Source organism: Nerophis lumbriciformis, linkage group LG04 (genome assembly GCF_033978685.3).
Source record: "Nerophis lumbriciformis linkage group LG04, RoL_Nlum_v2.1, whole genome shotgun sequence".
In the NCBI taxonomy this organism is placed as follows: Eukaryota; Metazoa; Chordata; class Actinopteri; order Syngnathiformes; family Syngnathidae; genus Nerophis; species Nerophis lumbriciformis.
In genome coordinates, this window is record NC_084551.2 from 25,619,120 (window position 1) to 25,632,387 (window position 13,268).

The 13,268-nt window shown below is 39.2% G+C and overlaps 1 protein-coding gene across 1 annotated transcript; it reads left to right on the plus strand.

Moving 5' to 3' along the window:
* The first annotated feature begins 6,461 nt into the window (after positions 1 to 6,461).
* Positions 6,462 to 12,388, plus strand: irx2a (iroquois homeobox 2a). The gene is made up of 3 exons (XM_061951073.1): positions 6,462 to 6,959; positions 7,843 to 8,248; positions 8,667 to 12,388. The coding sequence occupies exons 1-3, from the start codon at positions 6,720 to 6,722 to the stop codon at positions 9,509 to 9,511; spliced, it is 1,491 nt and encodes a 496-aa protein (XP_061807057.1). The 5' UTR covers positions 6,462 to 6,719; the 3' UTR covers positions 9,512 to 12,388.
* The last annotated feature ends 880 nt before the right edge of the window (positions 12,389 to 13,268 follow it).

Genomic DNA, 13,268 nt, shown 5'->3' on the forward strand with positions numbered 1-13,268 from the left:
GCATCAGTTGGGGACGTCTCTGCGCTGCTGACTTGTCTCCACCCAAGATGATCCCCTGCTGGCTCTCACACTATTAACTAGATCCATTCGACATCTGCGGTCCCCTCCAAGGTTTCTCATTGTATTTCATTGAGTTGAGTTTTTGCTTGCCCTGATGTGGGATCTGAGCCCATGTTGTCCTTGTGGCTTGTGCAGCCCTTTGAGACACTTGTGATTAAGGGCCATATTAATAGATCAATAAATTGATTGATTGACTGATTACTTTAAGGGGCTCATTTTAACTAAACCAAATGATTCGTTTTAGTGCCTATTGGCATTTTTTTTTTCTATTTTGGCATTCATTTTATAGTCAAAAAGATTAATATTATTAGTATATCTCCTATATGAAAAGAAATCTTGCAATGTGTATTTTCAGATAATTCCAGATGCACCATCACATCTCATTGGCTTGTTAATAATAAGTTATGTTGTCCAAATGACGTTGTTACAGTATATTACCCAGAAAAGGTGGTGTGTGCTGCATCTTCCACAAAATAACAAAACAGCACACGATGACGCATTTGATGACATGAATGTGCAGGGAAATGAGTGTCTCCTTGGGCACTGCTGGTAGTATGCGGAAAATCTTCATTCAAATAGAGCGATCTGCACCACTTTTGCATTTGTCATCGGATTGCTCGCAGTCTCAGTAGATCATCTGCAACACGCCCACTAATAGTACAAACATTTTTTATAGTCAGCACATACTATCTAGCGTGTGCTATTTGGATCTGAGCAGATAATGCCCTATAAAATGCAGTTTAAAAAAGTATTTGTACGTTTGTATAAGAAATATATGAGTTTAGCGTTAAATGTGGTTTTGGGGCAAACATTATTGTCCTATCATATCTGCCTGGCAACAAGTGGACTGTTTTGTTGTTGTTGTTGTTGTTGTTGTTTTGCATATAAATTGCGCATGTTAATGTTTAGTGTACAATGTTGTTAGAAAATACATTTTAAGATGACAGGCAGTCTTGTCAGGATGATGGGGAACTGCACTGTTGTTAAGTGGCGCTCATCATGATGTATTTCACATGAAAACACCCCAGGAGGTGACATTTTTATCCTTTTCAAACCAAATAAGACATAAGTCACTACAGCGAAAACAACTTGTATTTAGCTGCAAGTGGGGTTGTTAGTCTCCTTTTTTTCAAGAGGAATTACACTTCAAACGCGTTGGTTTGCAGTTGCACTGCTCCCCAAGAACTGCTTCCCCAACACCCATGTTAGTGAGGAGCATGTTAAACAAATCGAACCTTAAGACAGAACTGCCATGTGACCTTTTTTTCTAAAGCTAAACAAACAAGAACAACGGAGCTCACAGCACAACGTCTTCGAGGCAACGTGGCAAGCAATGTTCTCCACTTTAGCACATCAGAGGCGCCCCCTGTTTCAGTCGCCCTAAAGGTACCCGTTTGCAAAGTGATACAGCTTAGGGTTTTTTAACTTGGGGCTGATTTCAAACCCCCTCTGCTGCCAAGCACATGGACGACTGCTGATTAGAAAGCGGGGTTGGCAGCAGTGGGCAGATGCCAGGCGGGAAAAGAAATGACGGTCTGTCCTCAGTCTGCCTCTCTTATTGACCCCTCCCCCATAAAACCTAAAGGGAGGGAAGGGATCAATTGCACAAATATCAAATGCATCAGAAGTGACTCTGCTACACGTACACTTTGTATGCATTGTTTGGGGATTTTTTTTTACTGATCTCAATTGTTTTTTTTTTGAGTTTCTTTGATCACATGGAGCTGATAAAAAAAAAAAAAAGAAGTATTTTGCTCGTTTCCACATTGCAAGATTGCAATGCCGTTTTGCTCTTTCACTCTTCATGCCCACGCACTTGATCAAAACACCCACGTGCACTGTACTGCACATTTTGAAAATAAAACTCAACTTGTTTTAGTTTTTTGGGGTTTTCTTAAATGTTTTAGAGCAGTGGTTCTAAAAGGTTCTTTCATCAAGTACCACATCAGAAAAAACTTGGCTCTCCAAGTATTGCCATAATGACCCACATTAAAATACAATAGCGTAGTAGGCCTAAGTATTCATTAAAAACAAGGCAGCTGTTTTATTTAACAAGTATATCAAATATTTTTGCCCACAGTAACATTACACATAGTTTGAATATAGAAAAAACAAAACACTGCACTTTAATCAAGGGATCCTTTGGCATACCACTGGAGGGAGCCCGCGTACCACCAGCGGTACACGTACCACAGTAAGAAAATCACTGTATGTAATTCAAGCAGACAAACTGAAAGCACTCTGCTATTATAATAAGTAGCAGTGGCATGGGGGGGACTCGTTAAAGTGAACAAAATGACAGGCTCAGGCCTTAATCTTGCTGTTATGTTCTTGAATTGATTTGAAAGCAGCTCAATACAAGTACATGACTTGAAAAGGCCCTTGCTCACCTGGTCTACATCTGCAAATTATACCCACATTGCTAATAAATCTGCCCCATAAATTTACCATATCCATGTTAATGAAAATATTGGGAGGTCCATAAACTAAGAAATCATGAAAAAACAAAATGAAAATCAATACCTATAATTCAATATGTTGATGATACAAATTACACAATTTCTCTAGTTTAAAACCATTCATTATACGTGGCCTAAAAAAGTCTGGAAATAATGTGTCATAAAAGCAATTAATCTTTCTTACAAAAATGTACGGTTTGTTTCCATTTTGACCAAAAAAATGTATGTAATGCATGAAACTGCATATCTTTTAGACTTAAATATTATCTGATCATGCAACTATGTTACACTATGCTGTACTACAAAAAAAGTTGAAAATAGTATAATATTAATAATAATTATTAATAATAATAATAATCTGCTTGTCACCATTCCTTATGATTTCAAAACAATTAATTCCTCATTTTGTATGTAAAAAAAAAAGTAATAATCAATTGCATAGGCAATATGAGGCGATGATACATTTACATTTACACTGTCAAAATTTACCAGGATTTTACAGCAATTAACAGTTTGTTTGTTTTTACAGTAGAGTACTGTAACATTATAACAATTTACTGTAATTTCAAAGTAAAATACTATAATTAAAGTCCTCTGTAATATCACAACAAACTACTGAAAATTCCAACTGTTTGTGAAAACCATTTTATATTTTGTTCTTATTCAGTTCATATGCTGTTAAAATGAGAGTGAAATTAACCACAACGATACAATTGTGAAGTAACAGGATTTAGTTGTAATTTTGTTGTAATTAACCCCAAAATTATGATTGTGTCGTTACAGTATTTTGTTCAAATGTTATTATAATTAACTATAAAATCACAGCACTGCAGTTACAGTATTTTTTTTAACGGTAAATTACTGTAACTGTTACAGGGAAAGTAATGCAATTATCAGCCAATAATTTGCTGTGAATTTACAATTATTTTTTTTATGTCCACTCTTACAAACGACCGTCTGAAGTCAGCCATAACTGCGACGAGGCCCTCAATGAAAACGAGTTTGACTCTCCTGCACACCTAAAAGAACAAATAAATAGACAACCCCCAATTAATGACATTTGTGTATTTGACTGACGCTATTAAAGGTGAGCAAAGATAAAAGAGAACAGAGTAAAACATGCAAATGCCTTGTGTTTTTGTTTACATTTCATTAAAGACATTAAAAAGGCCTCCAAAAAAAAAAAAAAAAAAAACATTTTCATATTGAGACTTTTTTGAATAATTTAAACAAAATAATGCATTATTGTAATTTGGCTCCTGTGTTCAAGTAACCCAGACTCTGCAGTAAATATTTGCGGCTTCATCCAGGTTGTTGTTTCCTGACCCTCATCTTTCCATCCGTCTGTCGAAGCTGATGTTCTTGTGTCTTCCTTCACTGAACTCTGCTGTCTTTGTCCGTCTGTCTGTCCCTCTGTCTATCTGTCCATCTCTCTTCTCCCATCTCGTATGTCCCTATCAGGCTGGGACCAAAATATCTTAGAAGCTGCAGTCTGACTGAAACTGACACCTGGAATGTACTCCTATACTGACACACGCACGCACGCACACACACACACACACACACACACTGTACAGTACACAACAGCCCGACAGGTGCAATTTCACAATGACAATATGCATATGGACACACACTTATCCCCGTGCACTCTCACACACACACACTCATGTCCTTAGTACAGTATACTTATGGTTGGCCTGTAGTGTGTGAATAGAGGAGACAGTGCCCCCTGGTGTGGACAGGTCAGTACTCCTTCATGTCATATCTTTTTTTGTCCTTGCTAATTTAATAATATGGGATTTATTTTGGCTATAACTGTATAACATTTATCACATAAAACATTAGCTTGCATTTTTTAGTACATGTAATTTGTGTATACAGGTGCCTCTAATATGCATCGCATAAACAACCTATACCTGAGATACTTTTGCATATGTGCATATATACACATCTTAACTGCTGTGAAAACAGTATTTATATTATGCACTTTATTTTACTTTTTTTTATTTATTTATTGGCTGCCAGACAGAATATATAGCAACATGATTGGATGTCTTAATTGTATCATGTGTTAATAATAAAAATAAAAATAAACAGTCAGGGTAGTTATTTTATACAATATTACATGATGAAAATACATATATTTGCCAATAGTTTAAAAAACATTGGGGAAATGTCACATTTTTACTTTGCATTGATCAGTAAATTATTGTATAATGCTTATAATATAAATATAATTATGTTAATGTTTTTAATAATATAGTATACATATGTATTTTATAAATGTACTCCATTCAATGGTTGTATGTTCTTTTTTCAAGCCATACCATCAATTAATGGTGTCCATTAATTAGTTCTAAAGTAGTGCAGGGGTCTCTAAACTTTTGCCACAGAGCGTACAGACAAATTGCCTATTGACACATTTAGAGCATTAAAGATGCTAAAACCAATCTAATATAGATCAATATATACTAAGCAATCTAAACAAAACATACCATGTTGTGTCCAATAAAATATGTAGTTAATTTGCAATGGTTGTTTTTACAATAAACCGAAGACTAATATATATATATTTTTTTAAAGGTGCAGGCCGAAAAAGGTCACCTGGGTAGCACTTTTGTGCACCTTTGCCCGATAATGTGACTTCTGTTCTACTGTTATTTCTGCTAGTGTCCTTGCATGTTTTGTGTAATTGTTAGTCACGTTTATTTTATTCACCATAACAGAGGCTTGTGTTTGAGAGTTTCTTGTCATCGCAGCCAGCAGGCAAACTGCACTGCATATATTTAAATAGCTGCTGTTTGCTGTTTACAAGTCTGCTGGACCAAAATGCACTGGGGGGGACAAGCACCTGATGGATGAATACTGATGAGGAAGACTGCTCTGGCCACACTCTTCATTAGTAGAGTTGCCACCTTGACTGCTGTCACAAGCCTCAGGTTTCAAGGTATATGCTGTTGTCTCCCACAGAGGTCACAAAGTCTTTAATCAACAATAATAAAGGACATGGCGATGTCCGATTTGTCTGTGGGAACACAAACAGGTGACTAAAAATACTTTCTACAAGTGTGTTGCACACACCTTTGGATTGTGGAAGCCTCTCCAGAGCCACCACTAATAGATCCATTATTGCTAATTATAGTTTTTTTTTACATTATTAGAGTATTGCAATATGGCCACACTGAAGGGAGCCAGGGACGCCGCCCACAGGCCGTAGTGTGCATTACTTCAAAATGTTCATTTTGCAAGGAAGTGTCCCACTTTAGCCTGAACAAAAACAAAACACCAACAACAAAAAACAACACACAATAATACATTTGTGTGAGCCTTGCAGATGCACTATGGTGATTCTAAACATGTCAACCAAATAAAAGTGGGGTTAAGAATGATTCTTATCTCTCCACAATCAATCAAACTTTAGTTATACAGCACTTTTCATGCACAGTACTATCTAAAAAAAATATGTATATGTATAACCGTTTTTAAAATATATGTAAAAAAATAATATGAGTTATACATTAATGAATGAATTGTAGGAATAATAGTATATTATACCAATAACATCATAAACATTAAGAAATATAGGAACTCTAATTTGAAAAGATAAACAAAAATCCTGTGACTATACATGCTGGAGCTTTTTACTTGCAATGTGCACTCTTTTTTTGTTTTGTTCTTAGGCTCCATTTCTGTGAGGCAGAAAGTGGGCGGGATGGGATATTCAGATGAGCCGGAGTGACAGCTCCAGTTCCCTTCCGTGTGTGTGTGTGTGTGTGTGTGTGTGTGTGTGTGTGTGTGTGTGTGTGTGTGTGTGTGTGTGTGTGTGTGTGTGTGTGTGTGTGTGTGTGTGTGTGCGTGTGCGTGTGTGTGTGTGTATGTGTGTGTGTCCAACTCCACTGGCTCCTTCGCTCCTAACTCCTTTCATAGCGCAGCGCACTAAAAACAGCGGACGCTAGGGGATCAAGACGCACGCCACCCTGCCTTCTATATGGGCTCTTTGACAATCCTTACGGTGTTTTGCCAGTAAGGGGGTTTCGGAGGGAGGACTTTTTTTTTTAATTCCACTCTTTGATGTGACTGTTTGCATCAGCGATTATTGAGTCGGTTGTTTTGGCTGCTGTTACCCCCCTTTCCCTTGTGCGCATTCCCCCCTCCTTCCTTTGCTTGGACCGGCCATCTCTTCCACCGCGCGTCCCCCCAATGTCCTATCCTCAGGGTTACCTCTATCAGCCGCCGGGCTCGCTGGCTCTGTATTCGTGTCCGGCTTACGGGGCCTCGGCTCTGGCCGCCCCGCGGAATGAAGACCTGGCGAGGTCGTCCTCCGGCTCCGCCTTCAGTCCGTATCCTGGATCGGCTGCTTTCTCCGCCTCGGCCGGGGCGAGCTTCTCCAGCGCGCTGTCGTACTCCACGGACCCGGCCACAGGATTCCCATCGTACATGGTAAAAAAAATAAAATAATAATTTATATACTGTATATATATATATATATATATATATATATATATATATATATATATATATATATATATATATATATATATATATATATATATGCGTTAATTCTGAAAAGTGCGCATTTATTCATGCGTATTTGCGCACCTCCCTATAAGTGCATACGTAACTGTATCAGTTCCATATCATCCAAACGCAGCCTGATATTAAAATGAATGCAAGCATAATTTTAATGGTATTTTTTTTTTTTTTTTTTATAGAATGGGCTGCAAATTGTAATGTCTTAACAATGAATGCGCAGCTAATTATGTAAAGCCCAACACCCAGCGAGGGTCTTCGTTTAAAAGCCTTCCACTGCGTGAATTTATGGGTCAGGGGGAATTAATACAAAGCATGCAAAAGCACTTTCTTTATGCTCGGCAGCCATTAAAGTCGTTAAAATCACATTGCTGTTGATTTATACAGCGCGCCTTAAGTGATTTGTTAATAGGATTTGTAAATAAGACTTTTTAGGAAAAAATGGTGGCAATAGACATTTTTGCCACATCTTTTAAATCTCATAATTATATTATTTTTATTTGGCTAAGTTTTCATCAGAATATGCATTTCTGTATTGTAACAGACATTGATATAAATACGTATCCATATGTGTGTGTGTGTGTATTACAGGCCTAATTTTTACATATTATATCAGCTTGTCACTAAACATTTTGATAAAAGTTGGATTAAAAAGTTATTACTAACACCTATGTTGTAATTTATTGTGTGTTTGCATATATATATATATATATATATATATATATATATATATATATATATATATATATATATATATATATATATATATATGACTTTTTTCTCCACCATGTAGAGCTCCCCATATGACGCGCACACGGCGGGCATGGCCGGGGCCTTGAGTTATCACCCATACGGGAGTCCCGGGTATCCGTACCAGCTTAACGACCCCGCTTACCGCAAGAACGCCACCAGGGACGCCACGGCCACCCTGAAGGCCTGGCTGCAGGAGCACAGGAAGAACCCTTACCCGACCAAAGGGGAGAAGATCATGCTGGCCATCATCACCAAGATGACCCTGACTCAGGTCTCCACCTGGTTCGCCAACGCCAGGAGGAGGCTGAAGAAGGAGAACAAGATGACGTGGGCGCCCAGGAATAAGAGCGAGGACGAGGATGAGGAGGACGGGGATGGGGAGAGGAAGGACGTGGAGCGGTCGGAGAAGAACCTGGACCACAGCGAGGCTTCGGCGGAGGATGAAGGTGGGCTGGAGGACCACACTTAATGATGCAACACACACACTTTATTTGTACTGTATTATTAATATGCACGCATTTTTACCCACGCAAACGTGAATGTGCATAATTAAGGCAGGATTGATATTGTTTATATATAATTTAAATAGTTCAACAAGCATTATTAAATATTTAATTTAGTTTTAATGACATGTTATTGCAAATTTGACATACTAATTAACATAATTGAACAGCAATAACTAATTTATTTCTGTTAAAAAAAATGCACGTGTCAGCATTTATCAAACAACGTGTAAATCACGTGGTTAAAGAAATACTACAATATACAATATTTAAAAAAAAAACTTGTAGAAATGAAACAACTATTATCGATATTTGATATGTGTCTTATTATACGACTTTTTGATGTATTTTTTTTGGCCAGGTATCAGTTTGCACGTGGACACTCTCACGGACCACTCGTGCTCTGCGGAGTCGGACGTGGAAAAGGCGCTCCACTGTCGGGGTTCGGACAAATGTGACGAGGACGTGCAGGAGGAGGACGTGCACGAGCACCGCGCCCCCGGCTTCCGGCTCTCCCCCAAGCCCGTCACGTCGTCGCCTCTGATGGGGGTCGAGGCGCCAGTGTTCGCGCAGCACCACCCCCACCACCACCACCACCTCCATCACCTGCAGCAGCTCCAACGCGAGGATTTAGCCCGGAGCCTCGGCATGAGCGGCGCTATTATTAATAACACCAACAAGTCTTGCCTTGATAGCAGACCGTCCACAGGGGGGTCTCAGAACCCCAAACCCAAACTGTGGTCCCTGGCGGAGATTGCTACCTCAGACCCAAAGCAGCCACCGGGCCAGCCCAGCGTGGGGCTCCTCACCCCCCCGACGTCCTCCGCAGCCTCCCCGTCTGCCACTTCGCCCTCCCTCTACCCGACCCCCTCCCTCATCGGACGGCCTATTTACTACACGTCGCCCTTTTATAGCAATTACACAAACTATAGCAACTTCAGCCCCCTGCAGGGCCAAAGCATACTGCGCTACTCCAACTCCTCAGGGGTGAGTCTGGCTGCAGCAGCCGCCGCCGCCGCAGCGGCCGCTGCCGCCGCCGCGGCCAGCGAGGGGCTCCCCCCTCACCATGCAACGGAGTCCGGCGCGCTGCAGCCCAAACACCGGCCCGACTCCCCTTTGGTTAAAACGACCGCGAACCAGACTGGCGCTGCTGGTGAACATCAACATTTTAGACCTGTACATTTGGAAGCAAAAAAAGGCACGTAGAAGAAAGTTCATTTTGGGGGGATTCTGTAGAAATGTGCAAGCGTGCATCTTTTTCCCCCCACTGGCAACAGGTGAGAAACTTAATTGTGCATCACTCACTTTAGGTTAATTGTAATTATGCAGGGTCAGCCAACACATGCATTTACACCTGCTGTATCAGTGGATTGACATTATTTGGGGATTTTAATTGTCTTTTTTTTTATTTCCATCATCTGCAGGTAGGTGTCACACTTGGTTAGAATATAAAAGCAACATTTTTTAGTGTTTTAACCCCATCACCTGGCAACCTCAAGGGGATCCATTGCCACCAGCTGGGATGAAAGCTGCTCCCCCTGCCCCTACTCAGTAGGCACATGACTAAAATATTATTATTGCTATATGACACTTTTTCAAGTATGCATAATATGGTTTCTTCTCCCCATGTATGTGATTTGCACGTTATTTCTCAGGTTCATTTATTTTTTTATTTTTTTTGCCACAACAGGGGTCTTAGACTACAGAAGTGGCCCATAGGCCATTTGCAGCCCGCAAGCTCATAGTTTGTGTTCCTCTATGTAACTTTAGATAGATATATAGATAGTACTTTTTTGAATCCTTCAGGAGAGTTCCCTCAGGAAAATTAAAATTCCAGCAGCAGTGTACAGAATTGAGATCGAATTAATGGGGGTATAAATGGAAATAAAATAAAAAATATTACAATAAGAATAACAATAAAAAGCAACAATGAGAATAACAAATATCACAGGAAAAATAAGAATATAACAAGAGAAACTAGGCAGTAGTGACCATGTTATGAAAATGTATTGCACTGTTATTGCACTGTTTTTTGTTGCAGTTTATTTCAGTATTGTTATTGTTTTGCATCCCCTGTCTTCCCCCCATAGAGGAGTTGCACAGGACAAATTCGTTTTTTAGTCTATTAGTCCTATAAGTCTTGCCCTTTAGTGCAGGGATATTCAACTGGCGGCACGAGGCCGACCCATGACTTTAGTGAAAAACCTTGGAAAAAAACTAACATGTTTGCAGCAGATTCCTTGAAACACTAGAATGCTGTCATCTAGAGCAGGGGGAGAGAACACATGGCTCTCGAGCCAGATGTGGCTCTTCTGATGACTGCATCTGGCTCTCTCTTAAATCTTAGCTGACATTGCTTAAACACGATAAGTAATGAATAATTCCGCTGGTAATCCTAGTGTCAAAATATATAACATTCTCATGCATTTTAATCCATCCATCCGTTTTTTTACCACACCTGTTGAAAAAGTCGCATTAATGGTGAGAAGTATTTTATTTATTATTGGTTAGCTTCAGATTAACAATGTTATTAAAAATAATTAGAGACTTAAAAAATGTTGGTCTTACTTAAAAATGCACGCATTTAGTTGTATTCAGTGTTAAAAAATATTATAAGGCTCTCACGGAAATATGTTTTTAAATATTTGGCTTTCATGGCTCTCTCAGCCAAAAAGGTTCCCGACCCCTGATCTAGAGGATTGTTGACTAGTTTTTTTTGCAGTAAGTACTTAAACACAGCAGACCACTCTTGTTGCATGGATAGGGCAAATTTCCCCTAAAAGTGTAGTAACTAACAAAATAAATACACAACAATCTAATGTCCTAGGTTGATTGGCAACACTAAATTGGCCCTAGTGTGTGAATGTGAGTGTGAATGTTGTCTGTCTATCTGTGTTGGCCCTGTGATGAGGTGGCGACTTGTCCAGGGTGTAGCCCGCCTTCCGCCCGATTGTAGCTGAGATAGGCTCCAGCGCCCCCCGCAACCCTGAAGGGAATAAGCGGTAGAAAATGGATGGGTGGATGGAAATCTAATGTCCACTGCAGAGAATGCTGGCTCTCAGGAATATATGCAGTAAGAATAACAGTAAAGGGAAAAGTCCGGCACCCAGTCCTTAGCTTTCTGGAAATGTGACCCCCTAAACTAATTTAGTTGAATAGCACTGTTTAGTATATCATGCAATCTTATGTCCCACTAGAAAGAACACTAACTACAATAACGCTGCAAACACAAACATTGCAGCACAACCAACACACAATGGGCAGCACAAAAAGCAACTACCTGTAAACAAGCAGAAGTGTTTCTGACTCTGACTCAGTGTCAAAATATACAATTTCTACATTTGATTTTACTTGAGGCATACCATAGCACTGAGTCACTATATCTGCTGGTAGAAGTAGTTAACACAATAAAACACAATAACACTTCGGTCGGCACAGCTATACCCAGATTCTACTTCAAGCGGCCCTCAGTTAAAATGAGTTTGAGACCCCTGATATACAGTATACATCTGTGTGTAGAAACATATGTTTGTGTTTTGTTTTTTGGCGACGGGTACATTATTGCAGCGAATGAGCCAGAGGAGAACCTGTGAGGACTTCAAAGTGGAATAGCCTACATTTGATATTTATTTTTTTAAATGATGGCGAAACTTTGCCTATGATTAATGCAAGTTGTATTGCACAAAAAGCAGAAGTAGAAACAAAAAACCTGACATCTGATGTCTTTTTTGTAAATGTATAAATATATAAATTAATGGTTTTTATTTGAATTTGGGGGAAAGCGACACAATCTTGCAATGAAGATTACACCTGCTAATTTATATCTTTGAATGTACATAGAACATGAAAACAAGCGCTTGTATGGATATGCTGTACATGCAGGCTTGATATATCAACGGAGAAAATATTAAACTGTTTTCCCAACAGTTGCATCTTGAAGAGTCCTTATTTACCACAAGAAAATGTATTATTATAATGTTATTAATCCATCTGTGTAATGGCCACACATTCCTAACCGAGATTGGTATAAACGACATGCGTATTCTTATTACCATTTTCCAACTGTCTTCTTGCACATTTATTTTAAAGTGTGATAAATACAGCCACAGTGGGACCCGTGGCACCAAGCATTATGGGGCTCCCAGAGGGACTAGTCCCTTGAGCTTTTTTAGCCTAGTTCATGCAGGGTGGGTCCGCCCTGCCTGCTTCATTACAGCTGCATGGCACTGAGCAATCCATAAAAGTCTATCTCAGCATCTGCCAGCTCCAATGGGCTGTGTGATGGGCCCTAATAGGACAGGCTTTCCTCTGCTTCTCATCATGGCTGCTTATAAGGGCCTGCTGTATAGGGCACAGCTAATTAAACACTTTGGCGGAGGAAAAATATTATCACGTGTTGTTACTTATAGAGGTTGTGGCACAGTAGGGATCACCGTTTTTCACAAATGCCATGGATTAAATATTTTACTTTGCAATTGAGATTTGGTGTTTATCACCTTAAAGTTTCCTTTCTTCAAGTTTCTGTTTTCCTTCCTCAGTCTCAGTAAAACATATGTTGGGTAGTATTTTAAAATGAAATGTCTTGTGTTACAGTTCAATGTGAATGTTTGTGGTTGTGACTCAAGAATGCGTAGATGGTAGGTGAAATGCTGGTAAAATGTGTTTTATTAATATTCATTATGTCATTGTTTTTACATTCTATTTGCACTACATGATCAAAATGTATTCCATTTTTTGTATCTCGCAAAAGAGATTTTAATCTCAACAAGTTTTTTTTTTTTTAACCTAGTTAAATAAAGGACAATTAAAATAAGATCAATAATCTATTTATATTAACCTATGCCAGCGGTTCTCAAACATTTTCCACCAAGTACCACATTAGAAAAAACTTGGCTCTCTAAGTACCAACATAATGGCCAACATTAAAATACTGTAGCATAGTCGGCCTAAGTAGTCATTAAAA

Coding starts and splice junctions, on each gene's coding strand:
- irx2a (XM_061951073.1), top strand. CDS start 6,720: ATGTCCTATCCTCAGGGTTACCTCTATCAGCCGCCGGGCTCGCTGGCT. Junction 6,960..7,842: donor CAGGATTCCCATCGTACATG/GTAAAAAAAATA, acceptor TCCACCATGTAG/AGCTCCCCATATGACGCGCA. Junction 8,249..8,666: donor GGCTTCGGCGGAGGATGAAG/GTGGGCTGGAGG, acceptor TTTTTTGGCCAG/GTATCAGTTTGCACGTGGAC.